Source organism: Salmo salar, chromosome 14, assembly GCF_965601325.2.
Source record: "Salmo salar chromosome 14, fSalSal1, whole genome shotgun sequence".
Classification (NCBI taxonomy): Eukaryota; Metazoa; Chordata; class Actinopteri; order Salmoniformes; family Salmonidae; genus Salmo; species Salmo salar.
The window spans coordinates 42,619,485-42,636,185 of NC_138304.1; the positions used below are offsets into that span (position 1 = coordinate 42,619,485).

The 16,701-nt window shown below is 48.6% G+C and overlaps 1 protein-coding gene across 2 annotated transcripts in view; it reads right to left on the minus strand.

Annotated features, from left to right (window-relative positions):
- Positions 1-236: 236 nt before the first annotated feature.
- Positions 237-16,701, minus strand: part of LOC106569671 (WD repeat-containing protein 47) — a 29,850-nt gene continuing 13,385 nt past the window's right edge. For both annotated transcript variants that reach the window (XM_014141233.3, XM_014141234.3), the window contains exons 10-17: positions 15,671-15,940; positions 11,235-11,304; positions 8,263-8,423; positions 7,912-8,084; positions 7,521-7,691; positions 7,213-7,344; positions 5,854-6,072; positions 237-2,120 (exon numbers count right to left, since the gene is read on the minus strand). In XM_014141233.3, coding sequence (XP_013996708.1) covers positions 1,978-2,120; positions 5,854-6,072; positions 7,213-7,344; positions 7,521-7,691; positions 7,912-8,084; positions 8,263-8,423; positions 11,235-11,304; positions 15,671-15,940 — 1,339 coding nt within the window. In that variant the 3' untranslated portion in view covers positions 237-1,977. The remainder of the gene's footprint in view (positions 2,121-5,853; positions 6,073-7,212; positions 7,345-7,520; positions 7,692-7,911; positions 8,085-8,262; positions 8,424-11,234; positions 11,305-15,670; positions 15,941-16,701) is intronic.

Below are 16,701 nucleotides of genomic sequence, written 5' to 3' on the forward strand. Positions count from 1 at the left end.
TATTTGTCACATACACATGTTAATGCGAGTGTAGCGAAGTGCTTCCAGTTCCGACCATTTTTTTTCCTAGGAAGGCGAAGCGAGGCGGCCATCTCTGTCGGCGCCGGAAGTAGGAATAAGATGTAAGCATAAAGTTCTTCAATGATACATTTCAAACTTCAGACCTTTCAGTGTGTACTAACTACAGGCCTATGCCATTGCATAGTATATCCTATCAGGAGATCACACTAGTTCAGTCAAGGGTCAGAGGCTTTTATTTAGATACCACAGCAGCGATCACACTTTCATTTCTCTTAGTCACTTTTTAAAACAAGTTTTATAAAAGCTAAATACAAGAACCACCATCTTATTTCATATCAACAGAAAATCATGACTAGACATACAATATAACAAATTATAAATAAATACATCTATTAGTTTGGCCTTATTTTAAAATTGATGAACAAAGCCTAAAACTCAATTCTGCATCTTGATACAATAAGTGTCTGGTGCAAACGTAAGATACAGAAACAAAACATGGCCCTCAATACATGTTCATAAATGTGATGTAGAGCAATGCCATGCTTTTTCTAAGATTTCATTGTGCATAAGAATCCCTTTAAATGGTCAAAGACTGCCATCTAGGAAACAACCAGTAACACTGCAGAACTAAAGCTATACAAGTGATTGTTGCTTACAACTTAACTGTACGCTGCATCTGGCCAAGCCAAAAAGTAGATCTGGAATTCCCTTCCATGTCGATATAAAACAAGTATTTTATTTTTACATTTGAAAGCAAGCCAATGCAAGAAACACCATATCTGCCTGAAGACAGCATTTTGCACTAAACACTTGACATTAACGTACAAGCGCCCCCCCCCCCCCCCCCCCCCCCAAAAGCCAGCGATGCGATAGGCAAACTTGCACAGTAGCGTTAAACATCGGAAAGTTCCACATTAGGGGTATACTAGTAGTATTGATCAAAGCAACAGATTCAACTCGATAGAAGAATAACCCACACTGATCGCCTGATGTAATGAACCACACACACAGTCAGCAGTTTAGATCACAACATTGGTTTCTTAAATAATAGCAGCATGGTAACAAGCTGTAACAAACACACTGACTGTGCAAACTAATGAGGAATGTACATTTTGTTTCTGGAATGATGTCACAGATAAGTTCAACTTTGACCCCGAAATGGAGAGGACCCACGTGGGTTTCTGTATTGATAAAGCTTTCTTGTGGAAACTGGATAACTCAAGGCACCATATGAAACAATGCACTGTAGCCAAACATCTCCAGCTGGTGCACTTCCCCCATTGTACCCCCCCCCCCCCACACCTGTTGAACCACTAAGTACAGGATGCATTGTACCCAGAAGCAGTGATGTGAGGGGAGCCGAGCATGACATCAAACCTTAAAACATCTAAAAGATACAACCACTCGGACTTCACTCCAGAGGGATAAACCGTCCTGTTGGTTGCAAGTGGTGAGAGAGTGTAGGGTGCATCCAGGTTGTGTATTATAGGTTATTCATGTCCACTGTGTGTGTACTAGGGGTTGTGTGTGTGTGTGTGTTAGGGGTTGAGTGTGACGGTACGGTCAGCGGAGGAGGAGAGGAAGGACAGGTCATGTGTGTGCTAGGGGTTGTGTGTGTGTGTGTGTGTGTGTGCTACGGGTTGTGTGTCCAGAGTGTGACGGTACAATCAGCGGAGGAGGAGAGGAAGGACAGGTCATGTGTGTGCTAGGGGTTGTGTGTGCTACGGGTTGTGTGTCCAGAGTGTGACGGTACGGTCAGTGGAGGAGGAGAGGAAGGACAGGTCGTGTGTGTGTGCTAGGGGTTGTGTGTCCAGAGTGTGACGGTACGGTCAGCAGAGGAGAGGAAGGACAGGTCGTGTGTGTGTGTGTGTGTGTGCTAGGGGTTGTGTGTCCAGAGTGTGACGGTACGGTCAGTGGAGGAGGAGAGGAAGGACAGGTCGTGTGTGTGTGTGTGTGCTAGGGGTTGTGTGTCCAGAGTGTGACGGTACGGTCAGCGGAGGAGGAGAGGAAGGACAGGTCGTGTGTGTGCCACCTGCACTGAATCACCTTGTCACCGTGCTCCCCTACCAGAGTCAGGGGCAACGGCTTCGTCAAGTCACCTGCACAGACAAAAACACATTTTTATATATTGTGTGTACAAAGAGCCTAAATACATGTTCTTGGACTTGTGAGCAGGGATGGAACTCTGGCATTTTGGCCACTGGCCAGCTAGGCTAGCTTCATTTCCATCCTGGATAGTGATTCCTCATAAGTCATTGACAGCAGCCAAACCAAATAAGTACATCTAGGTTTTTTTGCTTTATTATTAGACCAACAAATCACACAAAACACTGTCAGAGACTGCCAACACACAACTAACAGTTACAGATGAACAACAACCATCACCAAGGACTATTTAGCGACTGTCTGAAATGCCATCCTAGTCCCTACATTGTGCATTGCTTTTGACCGGAGTTCTATAGGCCTTGGTTGAAAGTAGTGCACTACAGTGCCTTCAGAAAGTATTTATACCCCTTGACTTATTCCACATTTTGTTGTGTTACAGCCTAAATTCAAAATTGATTAAATATTTTTTTTCTTCATCAAATCTACACACAATACCTTATAATGACATAGCGAAAACAGGTTTTTAGAAATGTTTGCAAATGTATTAAAAATAAAAAAAACATACCTTATTTACATAAGTATTCAAATCAAATGTTAGTCATATGTGCCGAATACAACAGGTGTAGACGTTACAGTGAAATGCTTACTTACAAGCCCTTAACCAACAATGTAGTTCAAGCAGCAGTAAAATAACAAAAGCAAGACTATATACAGGGGGTACCAGTAGAGTCAATGTGCGGGGGCACCGGTGTCGCGGTAAGAGGTAATGTACATGAGTTAAAGTGACTATGCATAGATAGAGTAGCAGCGGCGTAAGACCCTTTGCTATGAGACTAGAAATTCTGTTTCCATTGACCATCCTTGATGTTTACACAACTTGATTAGAGTCCACCTGTGATAAATTCAATTGATTGGAGATGATTTGGAAAGGCACACAACTGTCTACATAAGGTCCCACAGTTGACAGTGCATGTCAGAGCAAAAACCAAGTCATGAGGTCGAAGAGTTTTGTCCGTAGAGCTCCGAGACAGGATTGTGTCGAGGCACAGATCTGGGGAAGGGTACATTGAAGGTCCCCAAGAACACAGTGACCATCATTCCTAAATGAAAGAAGTTTGGAACAACCAAGTCTTTTCCTAGAGCTGGCCGCCCGGCCACACTGAGCAATCGGGGGAGAAGGGCCTTGGTCCGGGAGGTGACCAAGAACCCGATGGTCACTCTGACAGAGCTCTACAGTCGTGGCCAAAAGTTTTGAGAATGACACAAATATGAAATATTAATTTCCACAAAGTTTGCTGCTTCAGTGTCTTTAGGAATTTTTGTCAGATGTTACTATGGAATACTGAAGTATAATTACAAGCATTTCATAAGTGTCAAAGGATTTTATTGACAATTACATGAAGTTGACGCAAAGAGTCAATATTTGCAGTGTTGACCCTTCTTTTTCAAGACCTCTGCAATCCGCCCTGGCATGCTGTCAATTAACTTCTGGGCCACATCCTGACTGATGGCAGCCCATTCTTGCATAGTCAATGCTTGGTTTGTCAGAATTTGTGGGTTTTTGTTTGTCCACCCGCCTCTTGAGGATTGACCACAAGTTCCCAATGGGATTAAGGTCTGGGGAGTTTCCTGGCCATGGACCCAAAATATCGATGTTTTGTTCCCTGAGCCACTTAGTTGTCACTTTTGCCTTATGGCAAGGTGCTCCATCATGCTGGAAAAGGCATTGTTCGTCACCAAACTGTTCCTGGATGGTTGGGAGAAGTTGCTCTCGGAGGATGTGTTGGTACCATTCTTTATTCATGGCTGTATTCTTAGGCAAAATTGTGAGTGAGCCCACTCCCTTGGCTGAGAAGCAACCCCACACATGAATGGTCTCAGGATGCTTTACTGTTGGCATGACACAGGACTGATGGTAGCGCTCACCTTGTCTTCTCCGGACAAGCTTTTTTCCGGATGCCCCAAACAATCGGAAAGGGGATTCATCAGAGATGACTTCATCAGACAATGACTTTATCCCAGTCCTCAGCAGTCCAATCCCTGTACCTTTTGCAGAATATCAGTCTGTCCCTGATGTTTTTCCTGGAGAGAAGTGGCTTTTTTGCTGCCCTTCTTGACACCAGGCCATCCTCCAAAAGTCTTCGCCTCACTGTGCGTGCAGATGCACTCACACCTGCCTGCTGCCAGTACTGAGCAAGCTCTGTACTGGTGGTGCCCCGATCCCACAGCTGAATCAACTTTAGGAGACGGTCCTGACGCTTGCTGGACTTTCTTGGGCGCCCTGAAGCCTTCTTCACAACAATTGAACCGCTCTCCTTGAAGTTCTTGATGATCCGATAAATGGTTGATTTAGGTGCGATCTTACTGGCAGCAATATCCTTGCCTGTGAAGCCCTTTTTGTGCAAAGCAATGATGACGGCACGCGTTTCCTTGCAGGTAACCATGATTGACAGAGGAAGAACAATGATTCCAAGCACCACCCTCCTTTTGAAGCTTCCAGTTTGTTATTCGAACTCAATCAGCATGACAGAGTGATCTCCAGCCTTGTCCTCGTCAACACTAACACCTGTGATAATGAGAGAATCACTGACATGTCAGCTGGTCCTTTTGTGGCAGGGCGGAAATGCAGTCGATATATTTTTTTGTGATTAAGTTCATTTGCATGGCAAAGACGGACTTTGCAATTAATTGCAATTCACCTGATCACTCTTCATAACATTCTGGAGTGCATACAAACTGAGGCAGCAGACTTTGTGAAAATTAATATTTGTGTCATTCTCAAAACCTTTGGCCACGACTGTAGAGTTCCTCTGTGGAGATGGGAGAACCTTCCAGAAGGACAACCATCTCTGCAGCACTCTACCAATCAGGCCTTTATGGTAGAGTGGCAAGACGGAAGCCACTCCTCAGTAAATGGCACATGACAGCCCGCTTGGAGTTTGCCAAAAGGCACCTAAAGGACTCTCAGATCATGAGAAACAAGATTCTCTGGTCTGATGAAACCAAGATTGAACTCTTTGGCCTGATTGCCAAGCGTCACATCTGGAAGAAACCTGGCACCATCCTTACGGTGAAGTATGGTGGTGGCAGCATCATGCTGTGGGGATGTTTTTCAGTGGCAGGGACTGGGAGACTAGTCAGGGTCGAGGGAAAGATGAACAGAGCAAAGTACAGAGAGATCCTTGATGAAAACCTGCTCCAGAGCACTCAGGACCTACGACTGGGGCGAAGGTTCACCTTCCAACAGGACAACGACCCAAAGCACACAGCCAAGACAATGCAGGAGTGGCCTCGGGACAAGTCTCTGAATGTTCTTGAGTGGCCCAGCCAGAGCCCGGACTTGAACCCGATCGAACATCTCTGAAAATAGCTGTGCAGCAACACTCCCCATCCAACCTGACAGAGCTTGAGAGGATGTGCAGAGAAGAATGGGAGAAACTCCCCAAATACATGTGTGCCAAGCTTGTAGCATCATACCCAAGAAGACTCGATGCTGTAAACGCTGCCAAAGGTGCTTTAACAAAGTACTGAGTAAATGGTCTGAATACTTATGTAAATGTGATATTTTTTGCTTTGTCATTGTGGGGTATTGTGTGTAGCTTGATGATGGTAAAAAACCCCGATTTAATCCATTTTAGAATTAGGCTGTGACGTAACAGAATGAGGAAAAAGTGTGTATAGAAAATAGAAGCCATTTCAGACGTAGCCACTAGATGTCTTCCTTACCTTGCAGGTTGCTGATCATGACCTTGGTGTCGTAGGAACCAGTGAGCAGGTAGTGTGCCCCGGGGGAGAACCTAACAGAGCGCACATCACTGGAGTGGGGCCGGTATGTCTGCACCATGCGTCCCCCTCTGATGTCATAAAGCATACAGCCGCTGTCCTCCTGGCCCGTCGCTAGGAGACGACCGCTAGGGTCCACCGCTACCGAGGCAACAGGACTGCCTGAGAGGAGGAGAGGAGGAGGACAGAGACAAATATGTAAATATGTTTATTTTTTATTTTATTTCACATTTATTTAACCAGGTAGGCTAGTTGAGAACAAGTTCTCATTTGCAACTGCGACCTGGCCAAGATAAAGCATAGCAATTCGACACATACAACAGAGTTATACATGGATTAAACAAAACATACAGTCAATAATACAGTAGAACAAAAGAAAACAAAAAGTCTATATACAGTGTGTGCAAATGAGGTAGGACAAGAGAGGTAAGGCAATAAATAGGCCATGGTGGCGAAGTAATTACAATATAGCAATTAAACACTGGAATGGTAGATGTGCAGAAGATGAATGTGCAAGTAGAGATACTGGGGTGCAAAGGAGTAAGATAAATAAATACAGTATGGGGATGAGGTAGGTAGATAGATGGGCTGTTTACAGATGGGCTATGTACAGGTGCAGTGATCTGTGAGCTGCTCTGACAGCTGGTGCTTAAAGCTAGTGAGGGAGATATGAGTCTCCAGCGATTTTTGCAGTTCGTTCCAGTCATTGGCAGCAGAGAACTGGAAGGAAAGACGACCAAAGGAGGAATTGGCTTTGGGGGTGACCAGTGAGATATTACCTGCTGGAGCGCGTGCTACGAGTGGGTGCTGCTATGGTGACCAGCGAGCTGAGATAAGGCGGGGCTTTACCTAGCAGAGACTTATAGATAACCTGTACCCAGTGGGTTTGGCGACGAGTATGAAGCGAGGGCCAACCAACGAGAGCGTACAGGTCGCAATGGTGGGTAGTGTATGGGGCTTTGGTGACAAAACGGATGGCACTGTGATAGACTGCATCCAGTTTGTTGAGTAGTTTTACGAGGGTATGTTTGGCAGCATGAGTGAACGATGCTTTGTTGCGGTAAATGATATAGGAAGCCGATTCTAGATTTAATTTTGGATTGGAGATGTTTAATGCGAGTCTGGAAGGAGAGTTTACAGTCTAACCAGACATCCAGGTATTTGTAGTTGTCCACGTATTCTAAGTCAGAGCCGTCCAGAGTAGTGATGCTGGACGTGCGAGTAGGTGTGGGCAGAGTCAAAGAAACACGTGTGTGTGTGTGTGTGTGTGTGTGTGTGTGTGTGTGTGGTAGCAATACTCACCTGATCCATGAAAGGCAGTGCCCACCACTCTGACGCAGCTCGGTACTCTCAGGTCCCAGAACCTCACAGTCTTGTCCTGAGAGCCTGACGCTATCATCCATCCTCCCCACGTATACAGAGACAGGATATGACCTGAAGATGAAGGCACAGATCATCAGTCTCACGTCGCTCTCTCGTGGAGGCCTTTATTTTCCATATAGGAACAAAGATTATTAAGTAAGTAGTACATGAGTGTGTGTAAATGAGTACTGTGGAGCAAATTAGTGTGTGTGTACCTAATTAGTGTGTGTGTGTGTGTGTGTGTGTACCTGTGTGTCCACTGAGAGCGTGTAAGCCCTGTCCTCTCTGACAGTCAGTGGTGTAGATGTTACAGTCTCCGGCTCCGGCGCTGATCAGAATGGCCCCTCCACTTTCTGGTCCCTCCATGAACGCCAGGTCTCTGATGGTACCGTCGTGCATACTGAACTCCAGGTCTGGACCTGAGAGAGGGACAGAAACAGAGAGGGGGAGTAAGACTAAAACGGAAACTAAAAGAGTTCGAAGAGAAAATAGGAGAACTGGAAGTTCATTGTCAGTTGTACATTGGATTTTACTCAATAGTCAGTCATTTCAGGAGATCAATAAAATGGAATTCATCCTAATTTGTGTATAGAGTGGATGTAAGATGGAATAGCCTCCCAACCCTTGTATTGAGTTTACCTGTGGCGTTGCAGGTCTCTGAGCTAAAGGGCAGGACTTTGACATATTTGTCATTGGAGCCGGTGGCTAGCAGCTGTCCACAGTGACTCCAGGCCACACAGTAGATAGAACCCTTATGGTGCTTATTCCTCTTAAAACAAACCTCCGGCTGCTTGGTCATACCTGATACCCCACTGAGGGAGGGGTGGGGGGTAGAGAGAAAGAGGGTTAAATCGCAGTCTCTTGACAGCAGAATACCTCAAAGTAGTTGAACAGTAGATAAATAATTTCAGGAATTATTAGGCTGTGTGTGTGTGTGTGTGTGTGTGTGTGTGTGTGTGTGTGTGTGTGTGTGTGTGTGTGTGTGTGTACCTGGTGTCCAGTGGAGCGTTTGGGTAGGCACACACGCGTAGCGTCTTGGAGTTGGAGCCCACAGCGTATAGTGCTCCCGTGGGGTGGAAGGCTACAGCGCGCACTGCCTGAGTGTCTTCCAGGGTATTCACAGCCACAAACAGGGGCTTGGGCTTGTCCCCCTACAACACACAAAATGAACATCAGAGACCAGAATTAAAATAGCCCTCTATCCTCAGGTACCGAGCTAGTAGAAAATATGCCAAAGTAGCGCGTCAGCAGACTTAACACCTAGGTCTCTGACTCTCACACACACAGACACAGTGCCTTCGGAAAGTATTCAGACCTTATTCTAAAATGGATTAAATAGTTATTTCCCCCTCATTAAGCTACACACAATACCCCATAATGACAAAGCAAAAAATGTTTTGGGTATTTTTGCTGAATTATAAAAAGTAAACTGAAATATGAACAACTGAAACATTTACATAAGTATTCAGACCATTTACTCAGTACTTTGTTGAAGCACCTTTGGCAGCGATTACAGCCTTGAGTCTTCATGGCTCTGATGCTACAAGCTTGGCACACCTGTATTTGGGGAGTTTCTCCCATTCTTCTCTGCAGATCCTCTCAAGCTCTGTCAGGTTGGATGGGGAGCGTTGCTGCACAGCTATTTTCGGGTCTCTCCAGAGATGTTCGATCGGGTTCAAGTCCGGGCTCTGGCTGGGCCACTCAAGGACATTCAGAGACTTGTCCCGAAGCCACTCCTGCGTTGTCTTGGCTGTTTGCATAGGGTCGTTGTCCTGTTAGGTTAACCTTCGCCCCAGTCTGAGGTCCTGAGCACTCTGGAGCAGGTTTTCATCAAAGATCTCTCTGTACTTTGCTCTAATCATCTTTCCCTCGATCCTGACTAGTCTCCTAGTCCCTGCTGCTGAAAAACATCCCCACAGCATGATCCTGCCACCACCATGCTTCACCGTAGGGATGGTGCCAGGTTTCCTTCAGACGTGACACTTGGCATTCAGGCCAAAGAGTTCAATCTGGTTTCATCAGACCAGAGAATCTTGTTTCTCATGGTCTGAGAGTCCTTTAGGTGCCTTTTGGCAAACTCCAAGCGGGCTGTCATGTGCCATTTACTGAGGAGTGGCTTCTGTCTGGCCACTCTACCATAAAGGCCTGATTGGTAGAGTGCTGCAGAGATGGTTGTCCTTCTGGAAGGTTCTCCCATCTCCACAGAGGAACTCTAGAGCTCTGTCAGTGTGACCATCTGGTTCTTGGTCACCTTCCAGACCAAGGCCCTTCTCCCCTGATTGCTCAGGTGGTTCCAAACTTCTTCCATTTAAGAATGATGGAGGCCAGTGTGTTATTGGGGACCTTCAATGCTGCAGAAATGTTTTGGTATCCTTCCCCAGATCTGTGCCTCGACACAATACAGTTGCAGAAAAATCAAGGATGATCAATGGAAACAGGATGCACCTGAGCTCAATTTAGAGTCTCATAGCAAAGGGTCTGAATACTTATGTAAATAAGGCATGTTTTTTGTTTTTAATACATTTGAAAAAACGTCTAAACCTGTTTTCGCTTTGTTATTATGGGGTATTGTTTGTAGAATGCTGAGGAAATAGTTTTATTGAATTACTTTTAGAATAAGGTTGTAACTCAACAATGTGGAAAAAGTCAAGGGGTCTGAATACTTTCCAAAGGCACTGTATGGGTTTAACATAGTGCCTTCAGAAAGTATTCATACCCCTTGACTTTCACATTTTGTTGTGTTACAGCCTGAATTCAAAATTGATTAAATAAAACATTTCTCATTAATCTACACATAATGACAAAGTGAACACATGTTTTTAGACATTTCAGCAAATTGATTGAAAATGAAATGAGTCAATACTTTGTAGAAGCACATTTTGCAGCTATGAGTCTTTCTGGGTAAGTCTCTAAGAGCTTCCCACACCTGGATTGTGCAACATTTACCCATTATTATTTTCAAAGTTCTTCAAGCTCTGTCAAATTGGTTGTTTATCACTTCTAGAGAACCATTTGCGTCTTGCCGTAGATTTAAGTCAACACTAACTTGGGCCGCAACTCCAGTGTAGATTTGGCCTTGTGTTTAAGGTTATTGTCCTTCATATCCGGCAACTGAGTTAGGAAGGACGCCTGTATCTTTGTAATGACTGTGTGTACTGATACACCATCCCAAGTGTAATTAAAAACTTCACCATGTTCAAAGGGATATTCGATGTCTGTATTTTTATTTTTTTACCCATCTACCAATAGGTGCCCTTCCTTGTGAGGCATTGGAAAACCTCCCTGGTCTTTGTGGTTGAATCGGTGTTTGAAATTCACTGCTCAACTGAGGGACCTTACAGATAAATGTGTTGGGTACAGCGATGAGGTAGTCATTTAAAAATCATATTAATCAAATTGTTACTCCTGAATGTATTTAGGCTTGCCATAACAAAGGGGTTGAATACTTGACTCAAGACGTTTAAGCTTTTCATATTTAATCAATTTATAAAAAATTCTAAAAACATAATTCCACTGACATTATGGGGTATTGTGTGTAGGCCAGTGACCCCCCAAAAATCTCAATTTAATCAATTTTAAATTCAGGCTGTAACAACGTGGAAAAAGTCAAGGGGTGTGAATACTTTCTGAAGACACTGTAATTCCCAGTATAATCTGTGTTGATCTTCTATGCCTTATGCTATTCATGATTCTGAAATAGAGCCAACAGCTCATGCTAACATATAACAGCCTTTATCACTGCTGATTTAACTGGAATATAATGGATTAAATCTCCACTCATCACAGGGTATAATCCAGGGTTACTGTGCATGACATAGTGGATACAGGATTCCCCCCCCCCCCCCCCCTACTGAACTGCCGGCTCCCATCCCATCCCAGAGAGAGAGATTCATGTTCTGCTAAGCCTACAGTGGGAGTGTAGACAGAGACTGTATGTGAGAGAAGGAGAACGAGGTACCTACCTCTTTACTCCGGGTGAGGGCTCCTGGCGAGTCATCTAATCCAGAGGTCTGTCCAGCTACTTTCTGGGGACTAGAACACACACAGATATAGCATGAGTACATTGCTCTGTGCATACCCTGTACCAGGGTTTCCGTTAGCAGGTAAATGCCTGCCTTTGGCTGATCAGTGTAAAACTTGTTGCCGGCCATTGCAAAATAATGTTTTTATTCAATACCAGTGGATGTGCTCCAAATTCAAAGGCAAATATACTTCATAGGATAATAAATCAGTGGGAGGCAGGTAGCCTAGTGGTTAGAGCATTGGGCCAGTAACCAAAAGGTTGCTGGATTGAGTCCCTGATCTGTCATTCTGCCCCTGAACAAGGCAGTTAACCACTGTTTCCTGGTAGGCCATCATTGGAAAACAATACAAATGTTTAAATCCTGAAGCTGCTGGGACATTAGTGTAGGTGTGTGTTTCTATTGTTACTCACCTTAAAGACAAGGTCTTCATAAGAGACTTCAGCTAAGTGTCTCTCGACTGGGCAAACTTTATGAAGATTGTGTAGATTATCCCCGTTTCCAGTGTGCCCGCAGAGGGGATTCTTTCTCCAAAAACAGAGTAAAGATGGCTGCCTTCTTGAGGACAAAGTAATGAGGCTGATGTGCATCAAGCTGCTCCAAGGAGTTGGATAAGTTTTACTTTTCAACAGCAGCGGCTCACTTTTAGCAGGCCAAGGTCCACCGCACACCCAAGTAAATTAGAGGCATATTATTGTGTTGGTCAGGCCCTGTCCTAGCACTTCTGCTGCCGCCCCTCATGTATAGTATAAAGACTTGGAATGGATTGATAGACTAGAGTAATGATGTGGATCATGTGCAATTGGTGCATTTCAGTTGAGTTTATTCAGTAACACTTAAACATCGTTGCCAACTGTTCACATCAGTTAAAATGTTGCAACCACTAGGCAGCCAACTGTCTGTAGTAGGAAACAGAGTAGTTATCAATAAGCCACGTATATCACATGACGTGAGTCACGACCCCAAGATAATAAATGATTATTATAATATGAACTAACATCATCCAGTAGAACTGTAAAAAGAGAATTTGATTTTTGGAAATAAGCGCTTTCATAAATGCATGGCGCCGGCCTCGCTTCACATTAAAAATCTTATTTTACAATGCTATCAATGAACCAGCCTCAATGAATTTACTTTATTTACATATCAAATTTGATTGTCCAACATTAGTTTTATACCTTCCTCCTTTTGTGGCCGTCTAGAGTGGCCCCTTTCCCCTGCTGTGGTGCTGAATGGCAGCGGGAGGGACCGGCCCTGCTGTGGTGCTGAATGGCAGCGGGAGGGACCGGCCCTGCTGTGGTGCTGAATGGCAGTGGGAGGGACCGGCCCTGCTGTGGTGCTGAATGGCAGTGGGAGGGACCGGCCCTGCTGTGGTGCTGAATGGCAGCGGGAGTGGGGCGGACCGGCCCTGCTGTGGTGCTGAATGGCAGCGGGAGTGGGGCGGACCGGCCCTGCTGTGGTGCTGAATGGCAGCGGGAGTGGGGCGGACCGGCCCTGCTGTGGCGCTGAATGGGAGTGGGGCGGACCGGCCCTGTTGTGGCGCTGAATGGGAGTGGGGCGGACCGGCCCTGCTGTGGCGCTGAATGGGAGTGGGGCGGACCGGCCCTGCTGTGGCGCTGAATGGGAGTGGGGCGGACCGGCCCTGCAGTGGCGCTGAATGGCAGCGGGAGTGGGGCGGACCGGCCCTGCTGTGGCGCTGAATGGCAGCGGGAGTGGGGCGGACCGGCCCTGCTGTGGCGCTGAATGGGAGTGGGGCGGACCGGCCCTGCTCTGGCGCTGAATGGGAGTGGGGCGGACCGGCCCTGCTGTGGCGCTGAATGGGAGTGGGGCGGACCGGCCCTGCAGTGGCGCTGAATGGCAGCGGGAGTGGGGCGGACCGGCCCTGCTGTGGCGCTGAATGGCAGCGGGAGTGGGGCGGACCGGCCCTGCTGTGGCGCTGAATGGGAGTGGGGCGGACCGGCCCTGCTCTGGCGCTGAATGGGAGTGGGGCGGACCGGCCCTGCTGTGGCGCTGAATGGGAGTGGGGCGGACCGGCCCTGCTGTGGCGCTGAATGGGAGTGGGGCGGACCGGCCCTGCTGTGGCGCTGAATGGGAGTGGGGCGGACCGGCACTGCTGTGGCGCTGAATGGGAGTGGGGCGGACCGGCCCTGCTGTGGCGCTGAATGGCAGCGGGAGTGGGGCGGACCGGCCCTGCTGTGGCGCTGAATGGGAGTGGGGCGGACCGGCCCTGCTGTGGCGCTGAATGGGAGTGGGGCGGACCGGCCCTGCTGTGGCGCTGAATGGGAGTGGGGCGGACCGGCCCTGCTGTGGCGCTGAATGGGAGTGGGGCGGACCGGCCCTGCTGTGGCGCTGAATGGGAGTGGGGCGGACCGGCCCTGCTGTGGTGCTGAATGGCAGCGGGAGTGGGGCGGACCGGCCCTGCTGTGGCGCTGAATGGGAGTGGGGCGGACCGGCCCTGCTGTGGCGCTGAATGGGAGTGGGGCGGACCGGCCCTGCTGTGGCGCTGAATGGGAGTGGGGCGGACCGGCCCTGCTGTGGCGCTGAATGGGAGTGGGGCGGACCGGCCCTGCTGTGGTGCTGAACGGGAGTGGGGCGGACCGGCCCTGCTGTGGTGCTGAACGGGAGTGGGGCGGACCGGCCCTGCTGTGGCGCTGAATGGGAGTGGGGCGGACCGGCCCTGCTGTGGTGCTGAATGGCAGCGGGAGTGGGGTGGACCGGCCCTGCTGTGGTGCTGAATGGCAGCGGGAGTGGGGCGGACCGGCCCTGCTGTGGTGCTGAATGGCAGCGGGAGTGGGGCGGACCGGCCCTGCTGTGGTGCTGAATGGGAGTGGGGCGGACCGGCCCTGCTGTGGCGCTGAATGGGAGTGGGGCGGACCGGCCCTGCTGTGGCGCTGAATGGGAGTGGGGCGGACCGGCCCTGCTGTGGCGCTGAATGGGAGTGGGGCGGACCGGCCCTGCTGTGGTGCTGAATGGCAGCGGGAGTGGGGTGGACCGGCCCTGCTGTGGTGCTGAATGGCAGCGGGAGTGGGGCGGACCGGCCCTGCTGTGGTGCTGAATGGCAGCGGGAGGGACCGGCCCTGCTGTGGTGCTGAATGGCAGCGGGAGTGGGGCGGACCGGCCCTGCTGTGGTGCTGAATGGCAGCGGGAGGGACCGGCCCTGCTGTGGTGCTGAATGGCAGCGGGAGTGGGGCGGACCGGCCCTGCTGTGGTGCTGAATGGCAGCGGGAGTGGGGCGGACCGGCCCTGCTGTGGTGCTGAATGGCAGCGGGAGTGGGGCGGACCGGCCCTGCTGTGGTGCTGAATGGCAGCGGGAGTGGGGCGGACCGGCCCTGCTGTGGTGCTGACCGGCCCTGCTGTGGTGCTGAATGGCAGCGGGAGTGGGGCGGACCGGCCCTGCTGTGGTGCTGAATGGCAGCGGGAGTGGGGCGGACCGGCCCTGCTGTGGTGCTGAATGGCAGCGGGAGTGGGGCGGACCGGCCCTGCTGTGGTGCTGAATGGCAGCGGGAGTGGGGCGGACCGGCCCTGCTGTGGTGCTGACCGGCCCTGCTGTGGTGCTGAATGGCAGCGGGAGTGGGGCGGACCGGCCCTGCTGTGGTGCTGACCGGCCCTTCTGTGGTGCTGAATGGCAGCGGGAGTGGGGCGGACCGGCCCTGCTGTGGTGCTGAATGGCAGCGGGAGTGGGGCGGACCGGCCCTGCTGTGGTGCTGAATGGCAGCGGGAGTGGGGCGGACCGGCCCTGCTGTTCCTCCAACACCTCTCCCCAGTTGTTATTTATTAGGCCTATTTAAAATGCTCTTACCTCAGCTAAATTAAATTAGAGAGACCTCGATTGTATTTGAAAACAGCTGTGCTTTGTTATTTATTAATTAAAATGTTCATACAAACAGCCTATAGGACAGGTTGTTCGCAAATGATATTATACAATATTACATTTTAAAGTTGTGTTTAATTAATGTGAAGGCGACTTGTTCTTCTCGGCTGGTTTTTGTTCTTCATGATATGAATTTATGATTTCCAGCAGGCATAAAGATACAACAGGCAGTGTTATGCTTTTCAATAAAAACCTGTCATTGGTATAAGAACATTACAACTTTACAGACCAATTTATATTCTGTTCAGATGAATTACAATAATAATAATAATAATAATAATAATAATGTGATTTTGAGCTTACAGTGGGTGGACGCTCTAACGCGTTACGCAGCCAATGCATATGAATTTCTCAAATGTGTGGTAAATAAAAGTCTTGCCGGTCACGTTGTCCAGTGCCAAATTTTCCTAACAGAAACCCTGCCATGTACACAAAGAAAAACATGTGTATACACACCCGCCATACAGACACCACCCCCCCCCCCCACCACACACCAGTATCTCACCTCTGGGAGACCACGGGGGATTCGTTAGGTGGGGGGACCTCCTGTCCCCCTGCGGTGCGTTGTGGGGTGCTGCTGACCACCCCTCCTCCCTGAGGGCGGCCCTGCTCGGGGGTCAGGGTCACAGTGGGGTCAGGGGTCAGGCCTGCGGGGTCACCGTTGTTGTTGTTCTCGGGGGTCGGGCCCGTGCCGTTACACTGCTGGGACAGAGACTGGACCTCCTCCCCTAGACTCTCCATCCCTACGTTCAACTCCTCCAGCTTCTGAATAGACCTTTGGTAGACAGAACACACAGGGTAATACACACAAACACACAGGGTAATACACACAAACACAGGGTAATACACACAAACACAGGGTAATACACACAAACACAGGTGTAAAACTCTGCTGGTCTTGTGCCATGTCTCTTTACTAAAGTAATTCATGTAAAATGTCACACTCTGATGTCAGCATAGTTAGATAATGACAGTCTGGCTCCAGACACACAGACAGAGCATAGTTAGATAATGACAGTCTGGCTCCAGACACACAGACAGAGCATAGTTAGATAATGACAGTCTGGCTCCAGACACACAGACAGAGCATAGTTAGATAATGACAGTCTGGCTCCAGACACACAGACAGAGCATAGTTAGATAATGACAGTCTGGCTCCAGACACACAGACAGAGCATAGTTAGATAATGACAGTCTGGCTCCAGACACACAGACAGAGCATAGTTAGATAATGACAGTCTGGCTCCAGACACACAGACAGAGCATAGTTAGATAATGACAGTCTGGCTCCAGACACACAGACAGAGCATAGTTAGATAATGACAGTCTGGCTCCAGACACACAGACAGAGCATAGTTAGATAATGACAGTCTGGCTCCAGACACACAGACAGAGCATAGTTAGATAATGACAGTCTGGCTCCAGACACACAGACAGAGCATAGTTAGATAATGACAGTCTGGCTCCAGACACACAGACAGAGCATAGTTAGATAATGATTGTTTGGTTCCAGGCACCACAGGAGCAGCTGGTGCT